The sequence below is a fragment of the Fusarium redolens genome, assembly GCF_020744475.1.
Source record: "Fusarium redolens strain MPI-CAGE-AT-0023 chromosome Unknown BKA55scaffold_5, whole genome shotgun sequence".
NCBI classification, from domain to species: domain Eukaryota; kingdom Fungi; phylum Ascomycota; class Sordariomycetes; order Hypocreales; family Nectriaceae; genus Fusarium; species Fusarium redolens.
In genome coordinates this window covers 1,743,191-1,768,017 of record NW_025763668.1, presented here as the reverse complement: position 1 = coordinate 1,768,017, position 24,827 = coordinate 1,743,191, and the positions used below count along the sequence as shown (strand labels likewise).

The 24,827-nt window shown below is 51.2% G+C and overlaps 5 protein-coding genes and 1 non-coding gene across 6 annotated transcripts; 3 read left to right on the top strand and 3 right to left on the bottom strand.

Moving 5' to 3' along the window:
* Position 1: 1 nt before the first annotated feature.
* On the bottom strand, positions 2-2,336 carry BKA55DRAFT_299814 (uncharacterized protein). Its single transcript, XM_046185595.1, has 5 exons — positions 2,088-2,336; positions 1,747-1,913; positions 1,580-1,697; positions 755-1,526; positions 2-695 (listed from the first exon to the last, which is right to left on the bottom strand). Exons 2-5 carry the CDS (start codon positions 1,868-1,870, stop codon positions 348-350), a joined length of 1,362 nt encoding a protein of 453 aa, XP_046052211.1. The 5' UTR covers positions 1,871-1,913; positions 2,088-2,336; the 3' UTR covers positions 2-347.
* A 422-nt stretch (positions 2,337-2,758) lies between these two features.
* On the top strand, positions 2,759-3,936 carry BKA55DRAFT_592226 (histidine phosphatase superfamily; the record flags this gene model as incomplete). Its single annotated transcript, XM_046195360.1, has 3 exons — positions 2,759-2,911; positions 2,959-3,180; positions 3,229-3,936. The coding sequence occupies 3 exons, from the start codon at positions 2,759-2,761 to the stop codon at positions 3,934-3,936; spliced, it is 1,083 nt and encodes a 360-aa protein (XP_046052210.1).
* A 5,476-nt stretch (positions 3,937-9,412) lies between these two features.
* BKA55DRAFT_562648 (uncharacterized protein) lies at positions 9,413-10,353 on the bottom strand. Its single transcript, XM_046192313.1, has one exon. It carries the CDS (start codon positions 10,292-10,294, stop codon positions 9,479-9,481), a length of 816 nt encoding a protein of 271 aa, XP_046052209.1. The 5' UTR covers positions 10,295-10,353; the 3' UTR covers positions 9,413-9,478.
* An 11,025-nt stretch (positions 10,354-21,378) lies between these two features.
* Positions 21,379-21,461, top strand: BKA55DRAFT_t119. The gene has a single exon. It is a non-coding gene; the product is annotated as a tRNA-Lys (tRNA).
* A 159-nt stretch (positions 21,462-21,620) lies between these two features.
* On the top strand, positions 21,621-22,953 carry BKA55DRAFT_562643 (uncharacterized protein). The gene has a single exon (XM_046192312.1). It carries the CDS (start codon positions 21,749-21,751, stop codon positions 22,682-22,684), a length of 936 nt encoding a protein of 311 aa, XP_046052208.1. The 5' UTR covers positions 21,621-21,748; the 3' UTR covers positions 22,685-22,953.
* A 1,102-nt stretch (positions 22,954-24,055) lies between these two features.
* Positions 24,056-24,467, bottom strand: BKA55DRAFT_687797 (uncharacterized protein; the record flags this gene model as incomplete). Its single annotated transcript, XM_046199120.1, has 2 exons — positions 24,056-24,316; positions 24,363-24,467. 2 exons carry the CDS (start codon positions 24,465-24,467, stop codon positions 24,056-24,058), a joined length of 366 nt encoding a protein of 121 aa, XP_046052207.1.
* Positions 24,468-24,827: the final 360 nt, after the last annotated feature.

The following is a 24,827-nucleotide window of genomic DNA, read 5'->3' as shown; positions in this document are numbered from 1 at the left end:
CGCCCCTCGGAGCAGTGAGGTCATGCCCTCCAATTGGAACGCATTGGCAAGGAATAATAAAGAGTTTCTTTTGAGGTCACATTACTGCGTCCTTATCGATGATCGGTCCTATGTGTTCGTGGCGTGGAGATTTCATGTCATTGTATCGAGATGTTATGGTAAAAGGGTACGATAGCAAGGGTATAATCACAATAGACTTGCAGAACTCGTCATTTCTAGGTATCATGATCAACTGATTACTCTATACTGTACTTTTTATCCCCCATCTCTTAGGATTCCCTGTTGAAAGGGCACCTTCTTTACCGCCAATTACCGGCTTTTCTTCACACCATCACCACATCCACGCCCTACGCCCTTTCAGCCTCCTTCTTCCGCTGCTCCTCCTCCATAATCTCCCTCTGGCGCGCCGCTGCTTCAACACTTGCCTTCTCGCCCTTTGCCCTCTGGCGCGCCTCGTACATATCCCTCGACTTCATGATCCTCTGCACGATTTCACCAGCGTTGACGTGTGCGAACGTGTGCTCGCCGATTTCGCGGTAGATCCCCATCGCTTTGGGTGCTGTGTACGGATCGTATGTCAGGGGCATGAAGGATGTAGGGCCGTGGTACACGGCGTCTGGGGTGCCGCGCGGTAGGGTGTTTAGGTAAGTCTTTGTGGGAACGAAGGGTGCGCCAAAGATGACGGCGTTGATGTACTGTGATTTAAATGGTTAGTGATTTTCAGGTCTGGGGTAGTATTGGGGGGTTGTTTTACCTTGCACTGCAGGACGCAGAGGCCGCGCTCGAAGGTGTTCATGATGGGGTAGTTGATTCCCTTCCATTGATTGATGACCTCATCCTCGTGCACGCCTACTACGACGTACGCGGGGGGATAATCTTCACCCTTGCCGAGACGCTCGTTTACGGCTTGTTCGGAATACCAACCATCTTTACGAGCGAGCTTTTCTTCCTCAAGGAGGACTTGGCGCAGAAACTCGATATGTCCGCTGGAGAAGAGATCATAACCTCCATCAACATACACGACGCGCTGGCCGGGCTTAGGTCCGGGTCCCTCAATAAGTTGGCGGAAACTGCCCCTTTCCTCCTCACCCTCCTCCGCCTTAGCGACCTGCGACGCTTTCCAGAAGAATACCTCGGCGCCGGGTGCTTTGCCAGAGGCATCTGTCGCATACAGCTTCATGCGCTCCAGCATCTGTTGTCCCTCAGTGATGCGCTCCTCCGATGTGCCGTGGCCTTCTTCACCGGCGAGCTTCTTCTCGAGAGATTTGATGAAGTGCGTCTTTGTGCAGAGAAGCATGCGACCGACGAGATCGGTGGTGGAGATACCAGGTGAGCGCTTAACCACCTTGAATCGACCAGCCTCCTTTACAAATCGGTAGCAGTCGTTGCCATCGCTATCCGAAGTGATGTCGTCGCCGTGCACGACGTATTTACAGCCGTAGTGGGAGATGTAGGGGAGAGAGGTCACGTAGGGTGCGTGGCCGACTGAACGTGTAACCCAGCGACAAGCGTCAGTAGCGGCGAGTCTGGAAATGTCAGTAAATCTGTCGCTTGACAGGTAAAAATGAGTTGGAATTACCGTTCTGCGAGGTTCATGACTGTAGGGCCCTTGTTGGCGAGGATGGCCTCGTCTGAGTGAACGCCAGCGTAAAGCTCATCGCCTAATTGGCGGGCCTGCACAATAGCGCCAGCGTGGCCTGATATGGTCAGTATCACTGAGCGCGATGGGGGAGAAAGAGTAAATACCATGGTGGAAGAAGTCAAAGCAGCCGTCGACCCAAATGCGCCCCTCAAGGAGCTCAGGAGCAGGCTCACCCTCAAGATGAAGCTCATCGTCAATCGAGGGGTTAGTGGGGTCAGTCGAAGACATGGTAGCGAGAGAAGATACGACAGAGATACAGCAATAGCGATGACTTTTTAGTGAGTGATGTTGATAAGTCCAAGTTCAAAAAATGAAAGACCAAAAAGAAGAAGCGGTGATGAATTGTCTTTTTTAAGATTAAGGAGCCTCAGTGAGGTGATGGTTCTACGTAACTTTACTTAACTGAGCTGCTGGAAGTCAATGGATGAGCGTTGGGTGGCCTAACAATTTTGTGAGTGATTTGATTGGTCCGTTTATACGCTGCCAATTTAACGAATATGAGATGAGGTCAATAAAGCTTAGGTAACCGTCTGTGAATACGAATAAATTAAATACGTTTTGCTTTAATCCATGTTATTACCGTGAAATGCATACGCAAGCAAGGACAATAATTGAATGAACGAAGGATGGAATACGAGAGACTGTTTGTCTTTTAGGGGTCTTGATATACCCCTGTCACATGCAAACAACAACCACGCTAGCAACACCACGTTTTTGATAAAAACACCAATCTCTCGTCACTGACTCTCCAAATGAATGCCATTTTCCTCCATTTTCTTCGTCTAGTCTTTTGACTATCTCATTCTGTGACCGAGAATCCGGATCTCATTTCATCCTTTTATCCCAAGAGACCCTGCAAAAACTCCACTTTGCTCGGCACGTTCCCGATCCATTGGCTCCGATCTTTGCCTTAATCGTGGACCTGCTCGGGCCAAGATTCCCCGGACGGGAATAGATGCATCTCAACTGTTCTTAAGCTTGGGGTAAACACGCGATGATACCCTGAAATGAACATGTCAAATCGGAGAACTGTCCGGCGTTATGAGGTATAAAGATGCACATTTGCCCAGGTCATTCACCCATGACTTGGACGTTGGCAATTGAGCTGCGAGCATCATGAAGTTCACTACCGTCTCTGCGCTTCTGGCCTTTGCGCCGCCTGCTCTTGCGGATTGGCATTTTGCCAAGAATAAGGAAATCAAGTATACTTCTGTTGAAGGATTCTTCATGCAAGATGATCTTGCCACTAACCCTACTGGCTTTGACTACGTAAGGTCTCCTCTCACCTCACCCAGACTCACATACTAACGAATCAGGCTCAATGGAACTTTGGTCTCTTGAACCGCACTTATCCCACTGACCCCAAGAACCCCCGAAAGGGCTACAAGACTCAGTGGGAGCGCTTCGAGCAGTATGTCAAGCACCTGAACCGCAATGCTAGTCGCGATAAGACGCGCTACAAGGTTCTTGTCATGGGAAGACACGGTGAGGGTTGGCACAACGCCGCTGAGTCCTTTTACGGAACTCCCGCCTGGAACGTAAGTTGCCTCACTCAATACTCCTACTTCTCGAGCTGACCTCTGTAGTGCTACTGGGGACTTCAGTCCGGCAACGCCACAGCGACATGGGAGGATCCTCTCCTCACACCCGCAGGCGAGGCCGAAGCTCACAAGGCAAACGCCTACTTCAAGACCCGCTTTGAGAACGAAGGCATGCCATTCTTCGACTCATACTACACCTCCCCTCTCGCCCGCTGCGTCGAGACCGCCGTGGAAACCTTCCAGAGCCTGAAACTCCCCAAGGACAAACCCTTCGTCCCAATGGTTAAGGAGCTTCTCCGCGAGGGCATCAGCATCCGAACATGCGATCACCGTCGCAGCAAGAGCTTCATCAAGACCCTCGCCAAAAAGATCACGTTCGAGAAGGGTTTCTCCGACAAGGATAAGCTCTGGACTGGAAAGGAGGGTGAGACTGGTGAACACCAATTGGCGCGAAGCAAGGAAGTTCTCGATGATATCTTCACAAGTGATAATGCTGTTTGGATCAGCATTAGCAGTCACTCTGGTGAAATCACCAAGCTTCTCCAAGCTCTCAACCATCGACCTTTCCGACTTGCGACCGGTCAGATCATCCCTGTTCTTGTCAGGGCTGATGTTGTTTCTGAGGAACCTACGTCTACTTATGCTTCTTGGACTACCGAAGCTACTTGCAATGCTCCTCCCGTGACTAGCATTGGAGGACAGGGCTGCGTTTGCTCTACTACGCTTGCATCTGCACCCGCGAAGGCGACATGAGTTGGAGAAAAGAAATAGTTGATCATGTAGTGATCGCTAATTAGTACATAGAAAAGAAAATGCAGACCGCTCGACTAGTACAAAAGAAAAAAAAAAGGCAGTACATGCGTCCAACCCTCGGCCTTGTTACAATCTTGCCGCTTTCGTTATCCTTTGAATCATGAAACTAAAGCACCTGCGCACTTGGCTCCATCCGATCCTAGCAAGTTCAGAATTGCACCGCCTGGAATAGGTGTCGGGTTTGCTGTGGAAGAGAGTGAGAACTTCCACGTTTGACCCAGTACTGACTCTTGTCCGAAGAGTGTGCCATCTGGTGCTGCCATGACGGCGCCCCAGACGAGGTTGAGCGTTGTGAGGATGAGGCCTGGGTAGGATTGGTAACGCTCCCACTTTTGCGTGGTCGTGGACCAGCGAACGATGTTTGTTCGAAGGAGGCCTGACTCGATGACTGATGCTTGTAGGGCATAGAGATAGTTGCCTCCTCCGGGAACGTACGCCCAGTCACCGACTCCAGAGAGGAGATCGGTATTCGACGTGCCAGAGCTCAGAACCTTGCCGAAAGTGGTGCTAGTCGGCCTCAGATCAATACACCACCATCGTCCTCCACCTTCCGACACCCAGAAACGCCCTTGATCATCAACATCACCCATACTAATAGCATTCGTACCAATGACAAGATCAAGAACCTCCCATCGACCATCCTTAGCGATACGAATAAGTCCCGATCGCTTACAGCCCAGAATACCACAAAGCAGGGCATTAACAAGCGGCTGCTGATAAAAGCCATAGATGTAGTTATCAAGCTTGTTGAAACCGATACCGTTGATTGGACCGCCGGGACCAATACCTGTTCTAATATCTGTTCGTGCACCAGTGTTGAGATTGACGCGCGTGAGAGTGTTGGCGAGAAGACTTGCGACGGTATAGCCGAAACCATCGCAGTCAAATGTTGGGCCAAAGGCGAGCTGAGGCATCATGCTTGTGCTGGTGGTACTGCTGGAGCTTGTGACGACAACAGGGATGACTGCGCTGCTGGAGGTGGTGACCACTGGGGCCGCAGCACTGGTTGAGCTTGTAGTGATTGGTGCTGGGGCTGCGCTTGATGTTGACGATGCAGCAGCGGCGGCGGCACTGGATGAGCTTGAGGCAGCAGCAGCTGCAGCGCTAGAGGAACTGGCCGCGGCAGCAGCACTGCTTGACGAAGTTACTGCAGCTGCTGCACTACTTGAAGAACTGGCCGCTGCTGCAATGGCAGAAGAGCTTGAAGTCGCGGCAGCAGCAGCACTAGAGGAACTTGAAGCAGCAGCTGCAGATGCACTGCTCGATGAGCTCGCCACTGCCGCCGCGCTACTTGTAGTTGAAGTTGAAGCGACAGCAGAAGAACTGGTTGTAGGACCAACCGCTGCTGCACTAGTAGTGCTTGAAGAACTAGCAGCAGCAGAGCTTGTTGGAGAACCACTCAGAGTTGTAAAAACAGGACTCTCCATACTCAACGGCGCAGCTGAGCCAGAAGTCGAAGATTCCACTGGCGTTACGACCATTGTCTCAACAATAATAGTGCCCGGCTCTCCAGCTGCTGTAGGTGGATCGTACAGCGTTCGTCCAGCTGTAGCTGTGGCGGGAGCAGCTCTGAAGATAGTGACATTGGTACCTGCAACGATTGGAGTGGAAGTTGTTGGAATGCCTGCTGGTGCTCCGCTGATAGGAGTGGTTGAAGCTGCGGAACTGGCAGTTGGCGTTTCGATGAGGACTGTTCCTGGCTCGCCTTCTGAGACAGGGGGGATGTAGATGGTTCGTGTAGTTGAGCCTGCTCCACCGGCGAAGATGGTTGTGTTCTGTGCAACTGTTGGTGGTTCTGTTGTGCTTGCGGTTGCTGTTGATGAAGTCTCCTCGGGAGCAGAGCTTGGCGTTTGGATGAGTATCGTGCCGGGTTCACCAGAAGAAGCGGGAGGAATGTAGATTGTCGTCGTGACTGATGCAGGTCCTCCGACGAAGCGAGTCACGTTTTGGATTGCGCTTGGAGACTCAACACTTGTGATAGCCTCACTAGATGTTGTTTCTGCAGCGGGACTAGCCGAGGGAGTCTGAATGACCACCGTGCCTGGCTCTCCAGATGAAGCTGGGGGGATTGTATAGGTCGTAGTGACTGATGCTGGGCCGCCGACGTAACGAGTGACATTTGGAACTTCAGTTGGCGCTTCAGCTGATGGGGTAGATGTGGTAGTCTCATCAGGTGCGGCGGAAGGTGTTTGAATGAGGACAGTTCCGGGCTCGCCAGAAGATGCTGGTGGGATGTAAATGGTTGTTGTGATAGAAGCAGGACCGCCAACGTAGCGGGTAACGTTAGGAATTCCAGTTGCTTCTCCATCGCTGGCAGTTTCGGTAATAGATACCGAAGATGTCTCTTCGTCCTCGGGACTGGTTGTCGGCGTCTCAATAATGACTACACCAGGTTCACCAGATGCAGTGGGAGGGATATAGATCGTCGTTGTGACAGACGCGGGTCCTCCCACGATGCGAGTAACGTTCTGGATTGGCGTAACAGCTTCACTTGCAGAAGCTGATGGTGTCTCCTCTTCAGGGCCAGCTGTTGGAGTCTGGATCACCACGGTTCCTGGCCCATCAGGGTTGCTTGATGCAGGTGGGTAGTAGATTGTTGTTGCAACCGTGCCTGGACCACCGCTGTAGAGAGTAACATTCTGTCTTCCAACAGGGAATGCGGTGTTTGCAGCACTCTCACTAGCCGCTGTATCCTCGGGACCTGACGTAGGCGTCTCAATGATCACAACACCTGGCTCTCCGGATGCTGTAGGGGGGATATAGATAGTGGTAGTGACTGAAGCAGGACCTCCGACGATACGGGTGATGTTGGCTGGTCCTCCACTAGAAATGGCACTGGTTGTTGCTTCGGGATCTTCCTCTTCAGAACCAGAGGTTGGTGTCTCAATGACAACGGTTCCAAGCCCATCGGGGTCATCGGAAGCTGGCGGGAAGTAGATTGTCCTTGTTGATGAGCCTGATCCACCGCTGAAGATGGTAGTATTGGGTCTGCCCTCAGAGGTAGTGAGAGGTCCTGTCGCTGTTGCAACAATGCTTCCTGTAGTCTCCTCATCACCAGAGGAACCAGTTGGTGTCTCGATTAGAATGGTGCCTGGCTCTCCTGAAGCTGTAGCAGGTACAAAGAGGGTTCTCGTAGCTGTTCCAGGAATACCAGTGTAAATGGTGACATTTCCAGGTCCACGGGCGGTCTCTGTAGGACTAGAACCATCTGGTGTCTCGATAACAATAGTGCCAGCCTCACCCGATGCATCTGGCGGAAGATATATGGTACGAGTAACCAAGACAGGGCCGCCGCTATATACAGTGACGTTGGCCAGAGCGTTATTGGGGGTCTCAAATGCGCCAGTCGGCGTCTCGACAATGACGGTATCTGGCCCGCCTGATACACCGGGCAAGGTGATTGTAGTTGCTGCTGTCACAGGACCACCTCGAGTAATGGTCACTTCTTCCCTGTTATCATTAGTCTCTGATGGTTTGCTAGCAGACTCAGTTGGGGTTTCGACGACAACGGTATCTGGCTGGCCCGAAGCTCCAGGTATGGTGAGCGTTGTAGGGGCTGTGACTGGACCGGCCCGAGTAATGGTAACTTCTCCTTGGGCAGTACCAGTCGCAGAGGTCTCATCGTCATCACCAGAAGAGCCAGTGGGAGTCTCAATCAGTACAGTGTTTGGTCCACCAGATTCACCAGGAATAGTGAGTGTTGTCGCAGCTGTGACTGGTCCTCCTCGTGTAATAGTGACCTCCTGAACAGAACCAGCTGTAGAAGACTCATCTCCATTGCCAGCAGAGATATTTGGGGTCTCAATCAGCACAGTGTCTGGTCCACCAGATTCACCAGGAATAGTCAGTGTTGTTGCAGCTGTAACTGGACCACCTCTTGTAATAGTGACTTCCCGAACAGAGCCGGTTTCTGAGGATCTCTCAGCAGACTCAGCCGGCACTTCAACCAGTACAGTATCTGGCCCTCCAGATTCACCGGGAATGGTAATTGTTGTTGCAGCTGTGACGGGACCGCCTCTTGTGATAGTAATCTCTTGAACAGCTCCGGTTACTGGCGACTCTGTACCTCCAGTAGCGGACTCCGTAGGTATCTCAACATAAACAGTGTCTGGTCCTCCAGAAACACCAGGGATTGTTCTTGTTGTTGCCGCTGTGACTGGGCCGCCTCTTGTGATAGTAATTTCTTCAACGGCATCAGTTACTGTTGTCTCACTACCACCGCCAGCAGATTCGGTAGGCGTCTCGATATAAACAGTATCTGGTCCTCCAGATACGCCAGAAATGGTTACTGTTGTGGCAGCTGTAACAGGGCCGCCTCGCGTAATAGTAACCCCCTGAACAGCCCCGGTTCCTGCAGAGCCATTGGCAGACTCTGTAGGTGTCTCGATGTAAACAGTATCGGGACCGCCAGACACTCCAGGGATAGTGACTGTAATAGCAGCCGTTACAGGGCCACCTCGCGTGATAGTAACCTCTTGAACAGCCGCAGTTCCTGCGGAGGACTGACTAGGCGTCTCAATATAAACAGTATCCGGTCCACCAGATACTCCAGGAATAGTCACTGTCGTGGCAGCAGTCACAGGCCCGCCCCGAGTGATAGTAACCTCATCTTGACCATCATCAGTTGCAGATGGTCCATCCTCATCAGAAGATCGAGGTGTCTCAACAATAACGGTATCAGGCTGACCTGATCCACCAGGGATCGTAATAGTTGTAGCAGCTGTCACAGGTCCACCTCGAGTGGAAGTAATCGCTTGGACACCACCAGTTACCGAAGGCTCATTCGATCTTGCAGGAGTCTCAACGATGACCGTGTCCGGCTCACCCGATTCACCAGGAATGGTTATAGTAGTCGCTGCTGTTACAGGTCCTCCTCGTGTTGAAGTTACCTCTCCTGGGCTGTCTCCGGTCTCTGTCGATTCATCATCGGAGGATCTTGTAGGCGTTTCAATAATAACGGTGTCTGGCTGCCCCGATTGACCAGGAATAGTGATGGTTGTTGCTGCTGTTACCGGTCCTCCTCTAGTCGAAGTCACTTCAACTGGGCCGTCTTCAGTCGCTGTAGATTCCTCACCATCAGAGGGACTTGTAGGCGTTTCAACGATAACAGTGTCTGGCTGGCCTGATTCACCAGGGATAGTGATCGTTGTCGCAGCCGTAACTGGTCCGCCGCGAGTGGAAGTCACTTCACCTGCGCCGCTTCCAGTCTCCGATGGATCAGAATCGCTAGATTCAGTTGGTGTTTCGATAAGAACTGTGTCAGGTTCACCAGGCGCACCGGGAATGGTGATAGTCGTGGCGACTGAGACAGGCCCTCCTCTTGTGATCGTGATATCGGCAGCACCACCAGTGGGAGTTTCTACGAGAACAGTGTCCAACTCACCAGACACAGTAGCAGGAATGGTGATGGTCCTCGTGGCTGTTCCAGAGCCGCCACCAAAGATGGTTGTATATCTCTGGCCAGTCGCTGGTTCTGACGGCTCTACTTCTGGACCAGTGGTTGGTGTCTCAACAAGCACGGTATCTGGCTCTCCAGATACCGTGGCTGGGATGTATAAAGTTCGCGGGGCAGTGACTGGGCCACCGCTGAAGATCGTGGTATTGACTCGGCCACCAGCAGTTGTAGCGACTGAGCTTTCAGAAGACCCAGCCTCAGTTTCCTCGGCATCACCAGGTAGTGTCTCAATGATGACAGTGCCCGACTCTTCTGGGTCGTCAGGTGGGAAGTAGAATGTTCCACCAGCTGTTCCCGGAGCTTGAGTGTAGATGGTGACGTTGCCACGACGAGACGCCGATGTGCCCGGAGCCTCTGTAATGGTTCCAGTCTCAGACATGCCACTATTCTCATCACCAGTGGGAGTCTCGATGATAACTGTTCCTGGCTCGCCAGATGCAGTAGGTGGGATATACACTGTTCTTGTAACGCTGGCTGGACCGCCACTGATACTTGTGACATTGCCTCCGGATACCGTAGGAGCAATCGTCGTAGCTGCAGCCTCTTGGGAAGTTTCAGTGGCTGAGGTATCATCATAAGAGTCAGTTGGTGTCTCGATGACAATAGTTCCGGCCTCTCCAGATGCCGTTGGTGGGATATAGATAGTTCTCGTTGCTGTGCCAGGGCCGCCACTAACAATAGTGACGTTGCGAATACCTGTAGGAGCAACTGTCTCAGATGCCTCAACATCTGGTACTGATGTCGGCGTTTCAATAATAACAGTTCCTTGTTCACCAGAGGCTGTAGGCGGGATGTAGATGGTCTGTCGAACTGTGCCAGGGCCTCCACTGTAGATAGTGACATTGCCAGCGGAAGAAGGCGTAGCGATCTGGCTACCAGTTTCGGAGACAGTGACGCTTTCATCTTCACCCGTGGCAGACTCCTCAGATCCTTGAGTAGGAGTCTGGATGATCATGGTGGTAGAGTCACCGGATGCACTAGGCGTTAGATAGATCGTTGTAACAGCTGTACCTGGTCCACCACTGTAGACAGTCACGTAAGTTGGACTGCCAATTGGCGTCTCAACGATGAAAGTTCCCGGCTCATCTGAAGCTATACCAGGAACGAAACGGGTTGTGGCGACAGTCGCAGAGACACCAGTGTATACAGTGACATTGGCAGGACGAGAGCCTGAACCTGAAGTCGGGGTCTCGATGAGAATCGTATCGGGATCGCCTGACGCAATACCCGGAATTGTGAGAGTTCGGGTGGTAGAAGCAGGACCATCTGTATAGATAGTCACGGCTCTTACCGCAGGTGTTTCAACGATGACGGTTCCAGGCTCGCCAGATACTGTGGGTGGGATATAGATAGTACGAGTACCAGTAGCGGAGACGGCACTGTAGATAGTTGTGTTTCCTGCACTTCCTTCTTCATCAACTTGAGAAGTCGGTGTTTCAATAACAATAGTTCCAGGCTCGTCAGTCACCGTGGCAGGGATATACCGAGTCTGAGTGACTGTAGCAGGGCCTCCAGTGACGATAGTGACATTTCCGATGCCTGTAGCTTGAGGTCCAGCTGTTGGGGTCTCAATGACCACAGTACCGGGCTCTCCTGACGCAGTGGCAGGGATAAAACGAGTGGTTGTTGACGAAGCAGGTCCACCACTATAGATGGTGACATTACCTGGACCTTCAGGAGTGACAATTGCAGTTGGGCCACTAGCACCTGTGCCAGTGATGCTGGAGTCATCATCGTCGTCTGGATCAGACGTGGGTGTCTCCACGATAAGGGTACCAGTTCGAGTAGCGGAGCCTGAACCACCGCTGAAGATCGTGACGGTCGTTCTCGCCGTGATCTCACCAGAGTCAGAGATAGAGCCAGTTTCAGAGCTATCACCATCACCGCCAATTGTACTAGCATCCGATCCACCAGTAGGTGTCACGATAACGAGAGTCCCGGCTTCACCAGAAGTTGTTGGTGGGATGTAAGTAGTTCTCGTGACTGCCGCAGGACCTCCACTAAAGATAGTCACTGTAGTCGCCGCTGAGATAGCTTCCTCTTCTGCTTCAGTAGGAGCACCTGTCTCAGTAGAACCTTCAGTTTCCTCTGCGCCGCCATCACTCGTCAGACTGGCTTCAGAGCCATCTGCAGGAGTCTCGATAATAAGAGTTCCTGCTTCTCCAGAGGCTGTAGGTGGGATATACACCGTTCTGGTCACGGATGCAGGACCGCCACTAAAGATGGTAACTGTAGTAGCAGCAGATATAGCATCTTCGCCATTGTTGTCTGTAGCGGTAGATGCAGCTTCTTCGGTTGGCGTCTCAATGATGAGTGTACCCGCCTCACCAGAAGCTGTAGGCGGGATATACACGGTCCTCGTGACCGAAGCGGGGCCGCCGCTGAAGATCGTGACAGTAGTCGCAGCAGAGATGACATCTTCTTCACTAGTAGAAGCAGCTTCAGATCCATCTGTAGGAGTCTCAATGTACATAGTGCCCGCCTCGCCTGAAGCAGTGGGAGGAACATAGACACTCCTTGTGACTGAGCCAGGACCACCACTGAAGATAGTGACAGTTGTTGCTGCCGAGATGGCATCCTTGCCATCAGTAGCTGTCGCCCCGGAACCATCGACGGGTGTCTCAATGAACAAAGTACCTGGCTCATCAATCGCTGTAGGTGGTACATAAACGGTTCTTGTAACTGATCCGGGTACACCGGTGTATACAGTGACAGTTCTTGTCGCTGAGATGACTTCTTCTTCACCGGTGGCAGTGGCTTCAGATCCAGTTGGTGTCTCGATGTACATGGTACCTGCTTCATCCGAAGCCGTAGGCGGCACGTAGACAGTTCTTGTAACAGATCCAGGCCCACCGCTATACACCGTGACGGTAGTCCTTGCCACGATCACTGTGACTCCAGATAGACTCTCAGTGGTATCATCAGAGCCACCATCAGGCCCAGATGTTGGCGTCTCAATGATTATAATGCCATCCTCTCCAGGTGCTGTTGGAGGGATATAGATAGTACGGGTAACAGACCCTGCCACGCCACTGTACTCGGTGACATTGATGCCACTACCAGGCGCAACATCCGTTCCTGTAGCGCTAACATCAGTGGGCTCTTCAGTCTCTTCTCCAGACACAGGAGTCTCAACATAAACGGTACCAGGGTCATTCGGATCCGAAGGAGGAACGTAGTAAGTGGTTCTTCCTGGCCCAGTACCCGGAACAAAGATAGTAGTGTTTGATCCAGCGCCAACAGTTGTTTGTGCTTCAGGATTAGCTGTAAGACCACTGGTCTGTGTTCTTGGAACGGGGGTTTCGATGATAACAGTTCCTGGAGCACCTGACGTCTTGGGTGCTACGTAAACAGTCTTTGTTGTAGATGCAGCACCGGCTCTGAAGATGGTCAAGTTGGCGATTCCGGTGATAGCGGAGACAGTTGTTTGGAAGCCTGAAACTGTTCCTGTCTCTACCAATTCGGTCTGTGAGATTGGTGTCTCAATCACAATTGTCCATGGGTCACCGGTGGTTTCTGGTGGGATGAAGATCGTGCTCCTTTCTGACCCTTCTCCAGCTCGGTAGAGAGTAACATTTCCACTGTCGCCTGGTGAGACCTCATCGGTGGGAACTGGTGTGATCGAGGCTTCAGGGCCTGTGATCTCAGCTGAGCCATTGGAAGCAGTCTCTTCATCGGCTTCAGAGGCAAGCGTCTCAATGATATAAGTGCCTCTTTCTCCAGAAACGGTCGGTGAGATGTATCTAGTGTTTCCAGGGGATCCAGTTGCTTCTGTATAGATGGTTACATCGGTTCTGTCTTCAGAAGTGGCAGTGTTTCCGCTCTCGTCTCCAGGACCTCCGGTTATAGTACCAGAATCTTCGTCGGAGACTGGCGTTTGGATGACAATGGTTCCGGCTTCGCCCGATGCCGTGGGTGGGATGTATAGAGTTATCCTTTCTGAGGCAGTACCTGAACTGTACACCGTCACGTTGGGTCTGACGCCAGGTTCAAAGCCGGTAGTCTGGCTGCCTCCGCCATTACCTCCCGTCTCTTCTGTATCAGGATCGGATACAGGGGTCTCAATAATAATAGTGCCAGCTTCGCCAGAGGCAGTAGGGGGGATATACAGGGTTCGTATTTCTGACGCAGTACCGGAACTGTAGACAGTGACATTGGCGATACCAGCTGGCGACCCAGCTGTAGGACCACTACCATCTCCAGCGCTCTCAGTAGCATCTGGATCGGCTTCAGAAACAGGAGTCTCAATGATGATATATCCATCTCCATCTGAAGCGGTAGGAGGTACATAGATAGTGATCCTGCTGGAAGCAGTACCAGAGCTATAAACCGTGATGTTCGGCCTAACACCAGTTGTCTCAAGCCCAGTCTCAGTCGCAGTTGCGATAACAGACAAACCTGTCACAGTTGGCGTCTCAATGATAATCGTACCCGGCTCATTCGCAAATCTGGGAGGTACATAAAGAGTCCTTCTTGCAGGGCTGGATCCAGCTCTGAAGATTGTGACATTGGTATTACCGCCGATACCAGTAGTGGTAGCAAGTACATCGTCGTCTCCACGAGCAGTCGCAGCTTCAGATTGGGTTTCTGAAACTGGCGTCTCGATGACGACTGTCCATGGGTCGTTGGATGCTTGGGGAGGGACGTAGAGAGTTGTTCGGGCTGGGCCGCGACCTGCTCTGAAGACGGTGATTGTTGCCAATGCACCACCAGGAGCATCAGTAGTCAGACTGTTGTCTGCTGGGATACCAGCTGTAGGGTTTCCGCCAGATGCGTCGGTGATGGTTTGGTCATCTTCATCAGTGTTGGGACCAGCTCCAGGTCCTGGGCTGTCGGTAGTGGCATCAGGATCAGAGGTCTCGCTTTCCGTATCGGTGTCTGTGTCAGAAGGCTCAGCACCTGCTCCGACTGTGGTGCTCGCGCCATCGTCGTCGCCATTACCTGATGAGCCACTCTGAGTAGCTCCACCTGATACTCCAGTACCTGTTTCACCTGGATTTCCAGACCCCGTCTCAGACGCTTCGTCATCCGACGAGTCAGAAGAAGAATCGGGCTCAGAAGTCTCACTGCGCGTGGGTCCATCTGTAGCGGTCTCTCCTGAATCAGGGTCAAGACCACCATCGTCTGATGGCGCGGCCTGAGAGCCAGTAGGAACCTCAAATCCAGGTGATCCCCCGGACGTCTCCTCATCGGTTGCTGTAGATAGCAGATTGGAGTCAGGAAGGGGACCAGTTGATACAGCAGTTGGCAGTGGTAACTCAGGAGACTCGAAGGATGGGTCACTAATGGCGGATATGCCTTCGACTCCGCCAGTAAGTGACTGGCTGCTCGATCCGGTTTCTGGTAATGGATCAGTAGGAACTGGCACTTGAGGAGAGACCAAGCTGGTGTCGCCGTTTTCAGGTTGAGCGGTACCAGTAGGATCTCCGGTCTCTTGAGCATCATCAGATGCCGTCTCAGAACCAGGATCTCTAGAAGCGGCGGAGGTCTCTGCATCAGAATCATCGCTCACTGAGCTCCCACCCGCACTTCTAGATGTAGCACCACCGGAAGGTCCGCCAGTAAGTGCCTCTCCACTAGAGGTCGTCGCGGCGTCATCATCATCAACAGTGGTGGTTTGTGAGTTTGACTCAGCAGTGGTTGAGCCTCCGACTCCCCCAGCTGGCTGACCTGTCAATCCGGCACCACTGCTTGTCGCTGAACGAGTCGACGAAGTTTCACCAGGCTGTTCCACGCGATCTGACTCCGGAACACTCTGAGTACCAATAAGGGTCTCAAAATTGAGTTCCTCAGTTCTTCTGGTAGCACTTGAGCTCTGGCTTGAACCTTGCGACGCTGGCGATGTACCCGCGCTGGAGCCCCGAGCTGCTTCAGACTGGGAACTTCCAGCATCCGACACAGAGGAACTCTCACGCGAGGGAGTTGAAGCGGCAGACCTTGAGGAACCGGCTGCGGCTCCTGAGGTTGACGGGCTACCGCCATCTCTAGTGTTTGCAACAGGTGATGTGCCTCCAGATGTTGTCGCGCTAGATCCTGCTGAAGCTGATGAAGAGCCTGTGGGACCAGCGCTAGTTGACTGTGAGCCACTGGAAGCTCCCAATCCTTGTGATGTCGGGTCAGCATCGTCTGAAGAAGCACCACCGTTGGTTCCAGCCGCCGTTGACCTCGATTGAGCTTCCCCATTAACCGACGCCGAGCTAGTTGACCTGCTACTTCTCTGCGAAGCCTGCGACGTCCCTCCAGCTTCAGCATTACCAGAGCTAGTCGGCAAGACAGCAGGTCTCGCAGTGAAAGGAATACCTGACGAAGAAGTCGCTGCGGCAGGTCTTCGCGTACTAATAGATTGAGAAGCGCTTAATCCTTGTCCCGAGCGGGTAGCTGATGAGCTCTGGGCGGCGTTTCCACCAGATGATGTAGCTTCCTCTGCATCAGACCCAGGATCGTTTGTCTCGACTGGGCCACTATCAACAATCGTAGTCTCGTCATTCACAGGTCGAGAAGCTTGGCCTGAAGTCGAAGTCCTGCTGCGCGTGGAGCCCAGGCCACTACCCCCAGGGCGAACGCGCGTGTCGACTGTGCCAGAATAATCTGAACTTGATGAAGCACCAGCCCGTCGCGTACTTGAAGGGCGTCCAGGAGCCTGTGTAGTCTGTTGGGAATCTGACTCAGCATCGCCAGAGGCAGTGGCCGCAGATCCTGCAGACCGACTGTTGGAAGGCCTTCTGAACGTCGTCCTGTCGGTCGCGGCAATTCCTGTGCCGCCTAGGCCTTCGACTCCAGCTGTGAGACGGCGGGTGCTGCTTGATCGACGAGTCCTCTGAGGCTCAGCATTTGTGAGAGTCTCGACGACGTCGGCAGTGATGGTAAAGACAGTGCTGCTGGATGTGACGACGTAGGTCGAGGGCGATGTCCTGACGATTGGCGATCGAGTTGTTGGGCGCCGAGAAGTACTTGCTCTGCGTGATGAGGACGACTGACCCGAACCACCATTGTTCCCTCCAGCTGCATTTCCTCCAGACCCGGAGTCATCGTCATCTCCACTGGACCCTTTGCCTCCAGACGTAGATACAGTACCACCGGAGCTTCCATTGCCAGAATCTGAACCGCCCTCTGAGCCACCGCCTTCAGACTCAGTGTCTCCAGATGTTGGATCATCGTTACCGCCAGAGCCGCCACTAGAAGCGCCCTTGGTGCTTGAAGAAGAGCCAGCGGATCGTGTACCACTGCCTCCAGAGCCACCTTCACTGTCGGAACCACCTTGAGCTCCACCCTGGGTTCCTCCCTTACCACCGCTGCCTGTGTTTCCACCACCAGAACTTGATGATCCGCCATTGCTAGATCCGTTGCCGTTGTTTGAGCCTGAGGATCCTCCGTTCCCTGATGCACTATCTTCATCATCGCCTTCAGATCCAGAGCCGGAGCCCTGAACACCGCCTTGTACGGGGTCATCGTCGCCACCAGCGGACCCTCCGTTGCTGGAGCTGCCCCCTTGACCTGGTCGGCCAGATGAGCTACCGCTGCCGCTGTTGGAGCCACCTCCAGATCCGCCATTGTTAGAGCTCTCTCCGCCTCCATTCTGACCATTTCCGCCACTCGATGAGTCTGAACCACCACCTGAACCACCTTGGCTCCCACCACTGGATCCTCCAGTAGCCTGGGCACCATTGTCGCCTTCGCCGTTGTTACCAGTTTGCGGGTTGTTGGGGTCTTCAGGTGTCAGAACAAGGACAGTACCGGGATTTCCGGCCTCAGGAGGAATGGTGAGAGTCTGTCGCGGTCCTGATTCATCGTCGCCACCTTGACCTGGTCTGCCCTGGGCACTCCCAGAACCGTCATCTTCGTCATCTTCTCCACCAGATCCTGATCCTCCATTTGAGCCACCATCAGAGCCGCTTCCCGAGCCACCAAAGTCCATTGGTACACCACGAGTAATAGTCGTATAAGATACCGAGCCTTGTGGGCGGGTTCGCGTCGGTTGAAACGCCGTGCCATCTCCTCCATCGTTCCATCCAGGTGGTGTTTGGATGAGTACGGTTCCCGGCTTAGTACCAGTCGGTGGAATGGTAGTTCGGATAGGTGCTGTCGGCGTGACACTCCCTTCGGCTGGCTCGATTATGGTCACATAGCCAGTCGCATCCGCAGGCTGGAGGGTGATGGTTTGACCAGCTAGTCCCAGAGCGCCCAAGGTATTGGGAGTCAAAGGCTCAAGAACCAACGGCCTCAGAGTTCCTGGCACAGGCGTTTGGATGATGACAGTACCAGGGTTTCCGTTACTCGGTGGTACTGTAAGTCGAATTGGCACAGTTCCTCTGAAGGATGTGCCCGCTGGTTCAATGACAGTGATATAATCGCCATCCTGTGCAGGTTCAAGAGTAAGACCTTGGAGGCTTCCCCCATTGAGTGCTGACGTCGGGACATTAATGATGACCGATCCACGGTTCGTCCCAGTTGGTGAGATGGTAATTAGTTGCAGCGACGCCAATGTTCCGGTCAATGGTTGAAGAACTGTTACATAACCAGTCATCTCCTTCGGCTCAAGCGTAAGAGGCTGCAACACCCCCGGCGTCGCATCACCAACCTGCGTCTCCGGCGTCTCAATAATAATCTGTCCCGGCTGTCCACTCCTCGGCGGAACAACCTGTGTAATCGGCGCAGAAATCGGATTCGGTCCTGAATGGGGTCTAATGATAATAACATAAGACCTATCATCCGTCGCAGGAATGACTACATTCTCCGGCGCCGATGCACCACCCGGCTGTTCAACAATAACAATACCAGGCTCATCGCCCTGCGGTGGAACAGTATACTGCGTTGTCACTGAGCCTCTGTAGGGCTTTGTGATGGTGATATAATCGGGATCGGCAAGGACTGGATAAACCGAAACATATGTGTAACAAACACCTGAAAATTCATTGTTAATACCGAGAACTGACCTATCATTCTGAACTCCAAACTGGGCACGCGTTAGGCTGGCGAAGAGTAGGTGCTTGAGCACCTGGTACAAAGGCCGCATTGTAAGCGGTTTATTAATCATGCATTAAAGAAAATGAGAGATAAGAATCGTATACACGCAAGTTATCTATGTTGAAGCAACACGCGCGAAAGGATCGCGGGTGAGAGCTACCAGAGGATTATAAAACTGCTGATCAGTCACCCATATCCGCATACAGAACAGACAGAGACTGTGCATTGAGGTGTAATCATGATGCAGAACTCGTGCGTATAAAGACATTGTCAGGCCGAATTTGGGTTGCTGAGGCGGAAGCCTTCATGCCAGGGCTGCCACACCCGCAGCGGATCGATGCCGTTTTCCATCCTGGCAAGCACGTTCCTGCAGATGCATTGTGTAAGAGATACTCCGGTTCAAGACCCTGTTGGTTCAGGGTGTTATGCTTGGAATGCTGTTCTTGAAAAGATGACCAACTGCCATTGTTTCTGTGGAGTGAAAGCAACGCAGCCAGTCAGAATTGTGTAAGTGTTTATGAAATGGAATTTGTGCCTTTGTGCCTGGGCGTGTATGCAAGGTCCCGTTCAGCACTTCCACCAACGTTGAAGCTTATGCAGATGTGCAGATCTTATGTAAGTGGCAATGGAATGGACGGATATAGCAAGTTGTCTCTGTGTATCCGTACATCATCAAACCAAATATAATATATCGTTTATTTCATCTACGGAACAAGTCATTATAAGAATGCCACCTAGATCCGATCAATGAAAGTCGAGACTTGAGATTGATTCAGATGCTGGCAGGTGGATATAATGTCTCACACAGCTTACGGACTTCTAACGTTACATTAACAATACTCCACCACGGAAGCCAGATCCTAGTCCACCAAGCTACGATTTTGGCAGAAGCTTATCTAACATGTCAACTACTAGCCCAAAGCCCTAAACACATTATGGCCCTTGCTTACCCTGCTTAATAAACCAAATCAAAGGGCAGCTGAAGTCTGGCGGCCGCCAGAATGCATAACTTTATTAACCAGCACATTCCAGCCTGTCTTGTCTGACTGTGACTTTAAGATGAGGTTACACAAAGGGGAGTCAAAGCTCCACCGCCGCGCCAACGGACGTTTTTGTTTGGCTAGTCGCGGAGAGATTTGGCCGCGTCCGTCTAGTCGATCTGTGGCTGATCTCAATAGGAATCGAGACTGTGACGTTGAAGATTGTGATAAATGACCGGAAATAACCAATGGCTCTTCAGATCTGATGAGTTTGTGTTACACAAGATTCCATATTCGGAGTATATTACCATGATGTGCTAAATATTGCCCTCTCCTTAAGACATCTTATGTATCAGGTCTGCAAACTGATTTCTGCTGCATGACAGAGCATCCATCACCCCGGGATTCTCGGCTGCTCCCGAATCTCTTGGACGTGACCAACGTCTTTCTGCGCATGGAAACAACACGGGGAGCGGACTAAATGCTCCTCTCCCGATCCATAATCTATATCATCCTATACTCAGTTAAGACTCTAGGCCTATACTAGGTCTCATCCGTATTATACATTCTTGGCAATCACATCTCGCGTCCGAGTTGCCCGGATCAGCGTCGAGCTTTTGTCTCAGTCTTGGCAGATGAGCTTCTTCTGGCCCAAATGGTATATGCCAAGCCTAGTTGCTATGGAACAAGAGCAGGATCAGCTTATATGAGACTTTTTTGCAATCGTTGGTATAACAATTATTTAGTTCAATGAACGATTTCATACAAAGACTTATCGAGGACAATGTCATTCTCTCTGACACTGAAGCTTTGAGGCTTGGACTCCAAGTACCTGGCTCTTGTTGAAATTCCCCTGTCAGATTTACACTGCGCCGTACACTTTCTGATTTTTCATCTAAACCTTATTCCCCGTCCCTGTAATCTGATCTGGGCTACTGCCAATAGGAACTCTCTTGGCTTCACATCTCGTGGAATCACATATCACAGATCTTGTTTAAGCTCAGCCTGCAAGTCCAGGAACAGAGAAAACTTCTCACGATCAAAGGGTTCCTCAAGGGCATAGAAAAGCATTTTCAGTTGAGTAGAAAGGCCTGGACTTCAAGACCTAGGACGTTTGTGAGTAAATCTCCTCGGTGGCGCGTTGATTCAACGTTGAAGGGACCAACTGCTCTCAGAGGTATCAACAGCAGAGACCAGTACCAGCTTAACCCGGGCAGCAGATCAGGCACTCGACGCCACCTCAGCTAAGGTAAGTGAGTAGATCCGGGCCTTAGGTTTGAGATAAGGTTATGTTACATGTCAAATGAGGCTCATTACGGAGATCTCGCTCGGGAATGCGACAAGATTGACGCTAAAACGTTCTTGTCGGGGATTGAACGGAATCATACCGCACTTTAAAATGGTGGCTTGAGGCGTGCATTACGGATCGCAAAACCCATTCGCTTGCTCAACCAATCGATGGTAGTGACTGGTCTGTAGTGAAGTAAGTTTGAATTCTTCAGTGGGAGCATGGGTCGAAGGTGTGAAGGCGGTGGTATTCATTCGAGCCTCGAGACGCCCAGGGCTGCTACAGGGTAAACTCTGTTAATTTGACATCCATTTTGGTAACGTGATGTTTCTCAGTGAACAGTTGATTAAGCAGGCAACATTGTAACGAGACTTACTGATATAGAATTCGATTGGGGCTTGAGAGACACAGAAAATCTGAAACCTGTAACTTGAACCCTTTGGCTTTCGTTGATTATGTTGCAGCGATCTTCCCGTTCCACGCCGTTGTTTGCTGGAGGTGGCCTCCCTAAACCTATAACCATCATTTCAAGTACACCCGGGGAACTCCTGCAAAGCCGATATAATTAAATGAATTTGCAACAGCTATCCAGGTACACAAGTACACTTCCCCGCCGCCCGAGTTACAGCACGACTCTGGATTGCCATGATCTTGTGTCTAAATTCTAGCAGCGGCTTCCAACCAATCAGAGCCACGCCCGGTTAGCTCAATCGGTAGAGCGTGAGACTCTTACGAGTACGCGATCTCAAGGTTGCGGGTTCGACCCCCGCATCGGGCTGTTCCTATAAAACGATTGCGAGCAATAGCGAGGCATCTCTTTTTTGTCTTTCCCTTTGCCAAACGACTGATATTTTCATTTGATGTTGGAAGTAGGCTCTCGTTGTAGAGATGATAATCGTAGTCCTTCTGTATCCTAAAGCCAATAGGATATGCTGTTAATTGCTGACTTCGAGTGTGACCTTCCTTTTGTAGCACAAACCATAAGCCCCCTCTTCCACATCTCATATCAGTCTTATCTCACTCAAAGCTATCCCAAACATATCTTCCAGACACCGTCATTGCAAGATGGAAAGCCATATCTCTTTGAAGTCACTAATCACTCCCGATCTGCTAATGCAGATCACGGATGCCTATCTCCCTTATTCCAAAACCGAAGATCTTGACTTCTCCATTGCCCAGTCAGACGCCTTCAGCGCAAACTTCAAGAAAGTATGCCAAGAAAGCAAAGCAAGAGATGCCCTCATAGCTCTCAGTCACCTCAGTGACAATGGAATACTCCCTTCCCCTGAAGAACTCGACCTTATGTCTTTTCTCCCCAAACCGTCCTCCCCCGAATTCCCGCAACAATGCTTTGGACTCCAACTGCTTCTTGACCAAGCATCTAGAATCCTTCTAACTGGAATCGAAGCCCGTTGGCAAGTTGCGTACTTTGGACCTTTGGCAAGACGTCTCGCCGGACAATGGTATGCACTACCGCATCATCTACGTCCGCATACATGGCAGAGATGGAAAGACGATGTAGGCGTCACTAGCTTCAGTTATTGGGTTTCAACGCAAGTCATGTGGGCTGCTCCTTTTCTGCATGCCGAAGATCTAGGGAGTCAAGACATCGGATTAGAGTTGTCAAACGATTTACGTCAAGGTGTCGAAGAATACACGGGAACACAAGATCCGCACCGGGAGACAAGAGGCAAGACGCTGAAAGATGAACTTTTATTTATAAGAGAGGTTGTAAAAAGCCCGCCAAGAGACGATGATAACTCTATTAGTATGGAAGCCTGGACGTACTGGTGGTGCATGATTCTAGACGCTCACTGGCCTATTATTGCGCGATTTGGTCGCTATCCTTATCGAAATGCAGCTTTTGGCCGAGTTAGTACAAAAGAGGAGGGGAAATGGTTGGATGACATTAATCATTTCTCCGAAGCCTCTCCTGAAGTCGCTAAGCGCATTCAAGAAGATGTAGAGAATGGTCGATGGACTCCCATTGGAGAGAGTTGATCTGCGGTATTAGATATTTAGGCTGGGCTTTATGTATCGAGAAGCAGATGAAGCTGTCCCGTGCGAGTCACCTTCAGATGAGCTGAGATTCGCCTACCTCTTCAGAGCTGATGCCAGAGACTTAATTAGGGTAACAGCACTCAAAAACAGAGAGCTATAGATCACTGAATTTTGCAAGTTCAACGCGGCGTGAGGTTGTATATCTCAACTTTTTGCCCTGGTTACTTGAATATAACCGCTTCCCTCAGCCTAAGTATATAACAAGTGAGAACTAGTAGAGTGAAACATACTTCTGTAATACTTGAGGATGAAACCAACACAGAAATGGTGCTTAAGCTTAGATACCTCGGCAGTACCGAGGCTTCTGGTCTCTTCCCCTTGAACATGCACGAACTCAACACCGAACCACGGCCTCGATCTCCCTCAAACATACACCACAAAAAGCCTCTGCGGCATTTCAAAAGATTGTGTAATCAAGCTGTGCGTAATCTAAGTGGAGCGATCGAGTCAACAATTCCAACTCGTATTCGTCCGTAACGGTGTACCACATCATGGCCACGATTGGCAGCTTCGCAAATAAAGGTATCTTTCAAATTCTCCTATGACGAATCTTCCCCTGAGCGCGATTAAATCATAGCATTGCCACGTTTTGCAAAACCAGCTTTATTAATCTTTCCTCACCCGTAAGAATCCAATCGGACCCGGGAAAAGTGGAGAAACGGGCCCGAGACGGACTCCGATAACTTGATGTGGGGCAAAACAGTGATCTTGATTTAAGCTGCGAGATCACAATTAGAGTGGGCGGAACCAAGCTACTGGGTTTTTAATGACATTAAGGAGTCTTCTATGCAGATTCTCGAAATAGATGGAATTACTTCGTAGGATTAATGCGATGTAAAGTCGTGTCATGTTTTCATATCGGTTAGGGGCAAGACGGGTTGTTCGATGGGCCCGGCAGGGAGTTGCATCAACAAATGGTTGACCAATTGGAGCGCCAGCCCTGTGATGTGGGCTAAGCTATCCCTGGCTTAGAGGCTCCAGTTGTCAATGGAAGTGGAGCTCGAAATTTACCGAAGACTCTTGATCCCCCAGCTTTTTTACAACGACATGTCTGGTGTAACTCTCTTTTCTTAGTGAGTCGAATGAGAGCTACCGTATTTTACCATATCCTTTTGCTATAAGGCCTCAATCTAAAGACAAAAGGGATGGATATTAATGCTTGTGGCCCCAGCTATATACTAACAATGAGATGTTTTCCTGAACGCCGTCCTCCAGTTCACTTATACCATTCCAATAGTATACCGTCCATGAAGCCATGAACTCCCCAATAACCCAATCCCCCAAACGCCAAACGCCAAACGCATCAAACAGTCAACCATACACAGCCTGATACCTCCCATCAGAACTCGACGTCTTCTCACTCTCAGGCGGCGGGCTCGAATTGCTATCAGCAGGACTGCTCGACTCGCTCCCTGTCCCCGTAGCCAGCGCATCGTACATCAAACTCTTCTGCACACAAGTACATCTCTTCAACAGCTCTTCACATCTCTCCAGTCGCGCAAGTAACTCCTTAGTAGGTTTGCGACGAGTACGCTTAGGAGCAGGTGTACTCGGAATACATTCTATTTTCGCCTACTGTCATTAGTTCCCGACTTATAAAAGTGTCGTGTAAGCTTACCTTGATGCAAAAAGAACATGGACTTTTTCGGTCACATTTCTTCTTGCGCTGTTGACACAGCACACAAGCTAGAATTCTCGGTGGTCGTTGTTGTTCAGGTGCCATTGTATATCTGATAAGCACTAGCCGTCTCGAATCGAAATGCAGAGAAAGATGAAGGTATTCCCAAAAATGGTTTGTATCTCGGTCTAGGAACGAAATTCTGTCCGAGGCGGACGAACTGGGGTATTTGCTGCATACGCTTGACCCGCCCGATTCTGGTGCACTCGTAGAAGCGGACTCTTGCCACGACCCGAGTGGGTATCGGGGTCGGAGAGTCGACGGGATCCGTGTATCAACAACTCGGATCCACAACACCCTTCGGTGCAACGGGCACGAAAGCACCCCCGTCACAATGGTATTAAGACCCTGCGAGGAACCTACAGTCTCATTATGGTATCACCTTTTTTATTCTATACTACGTTT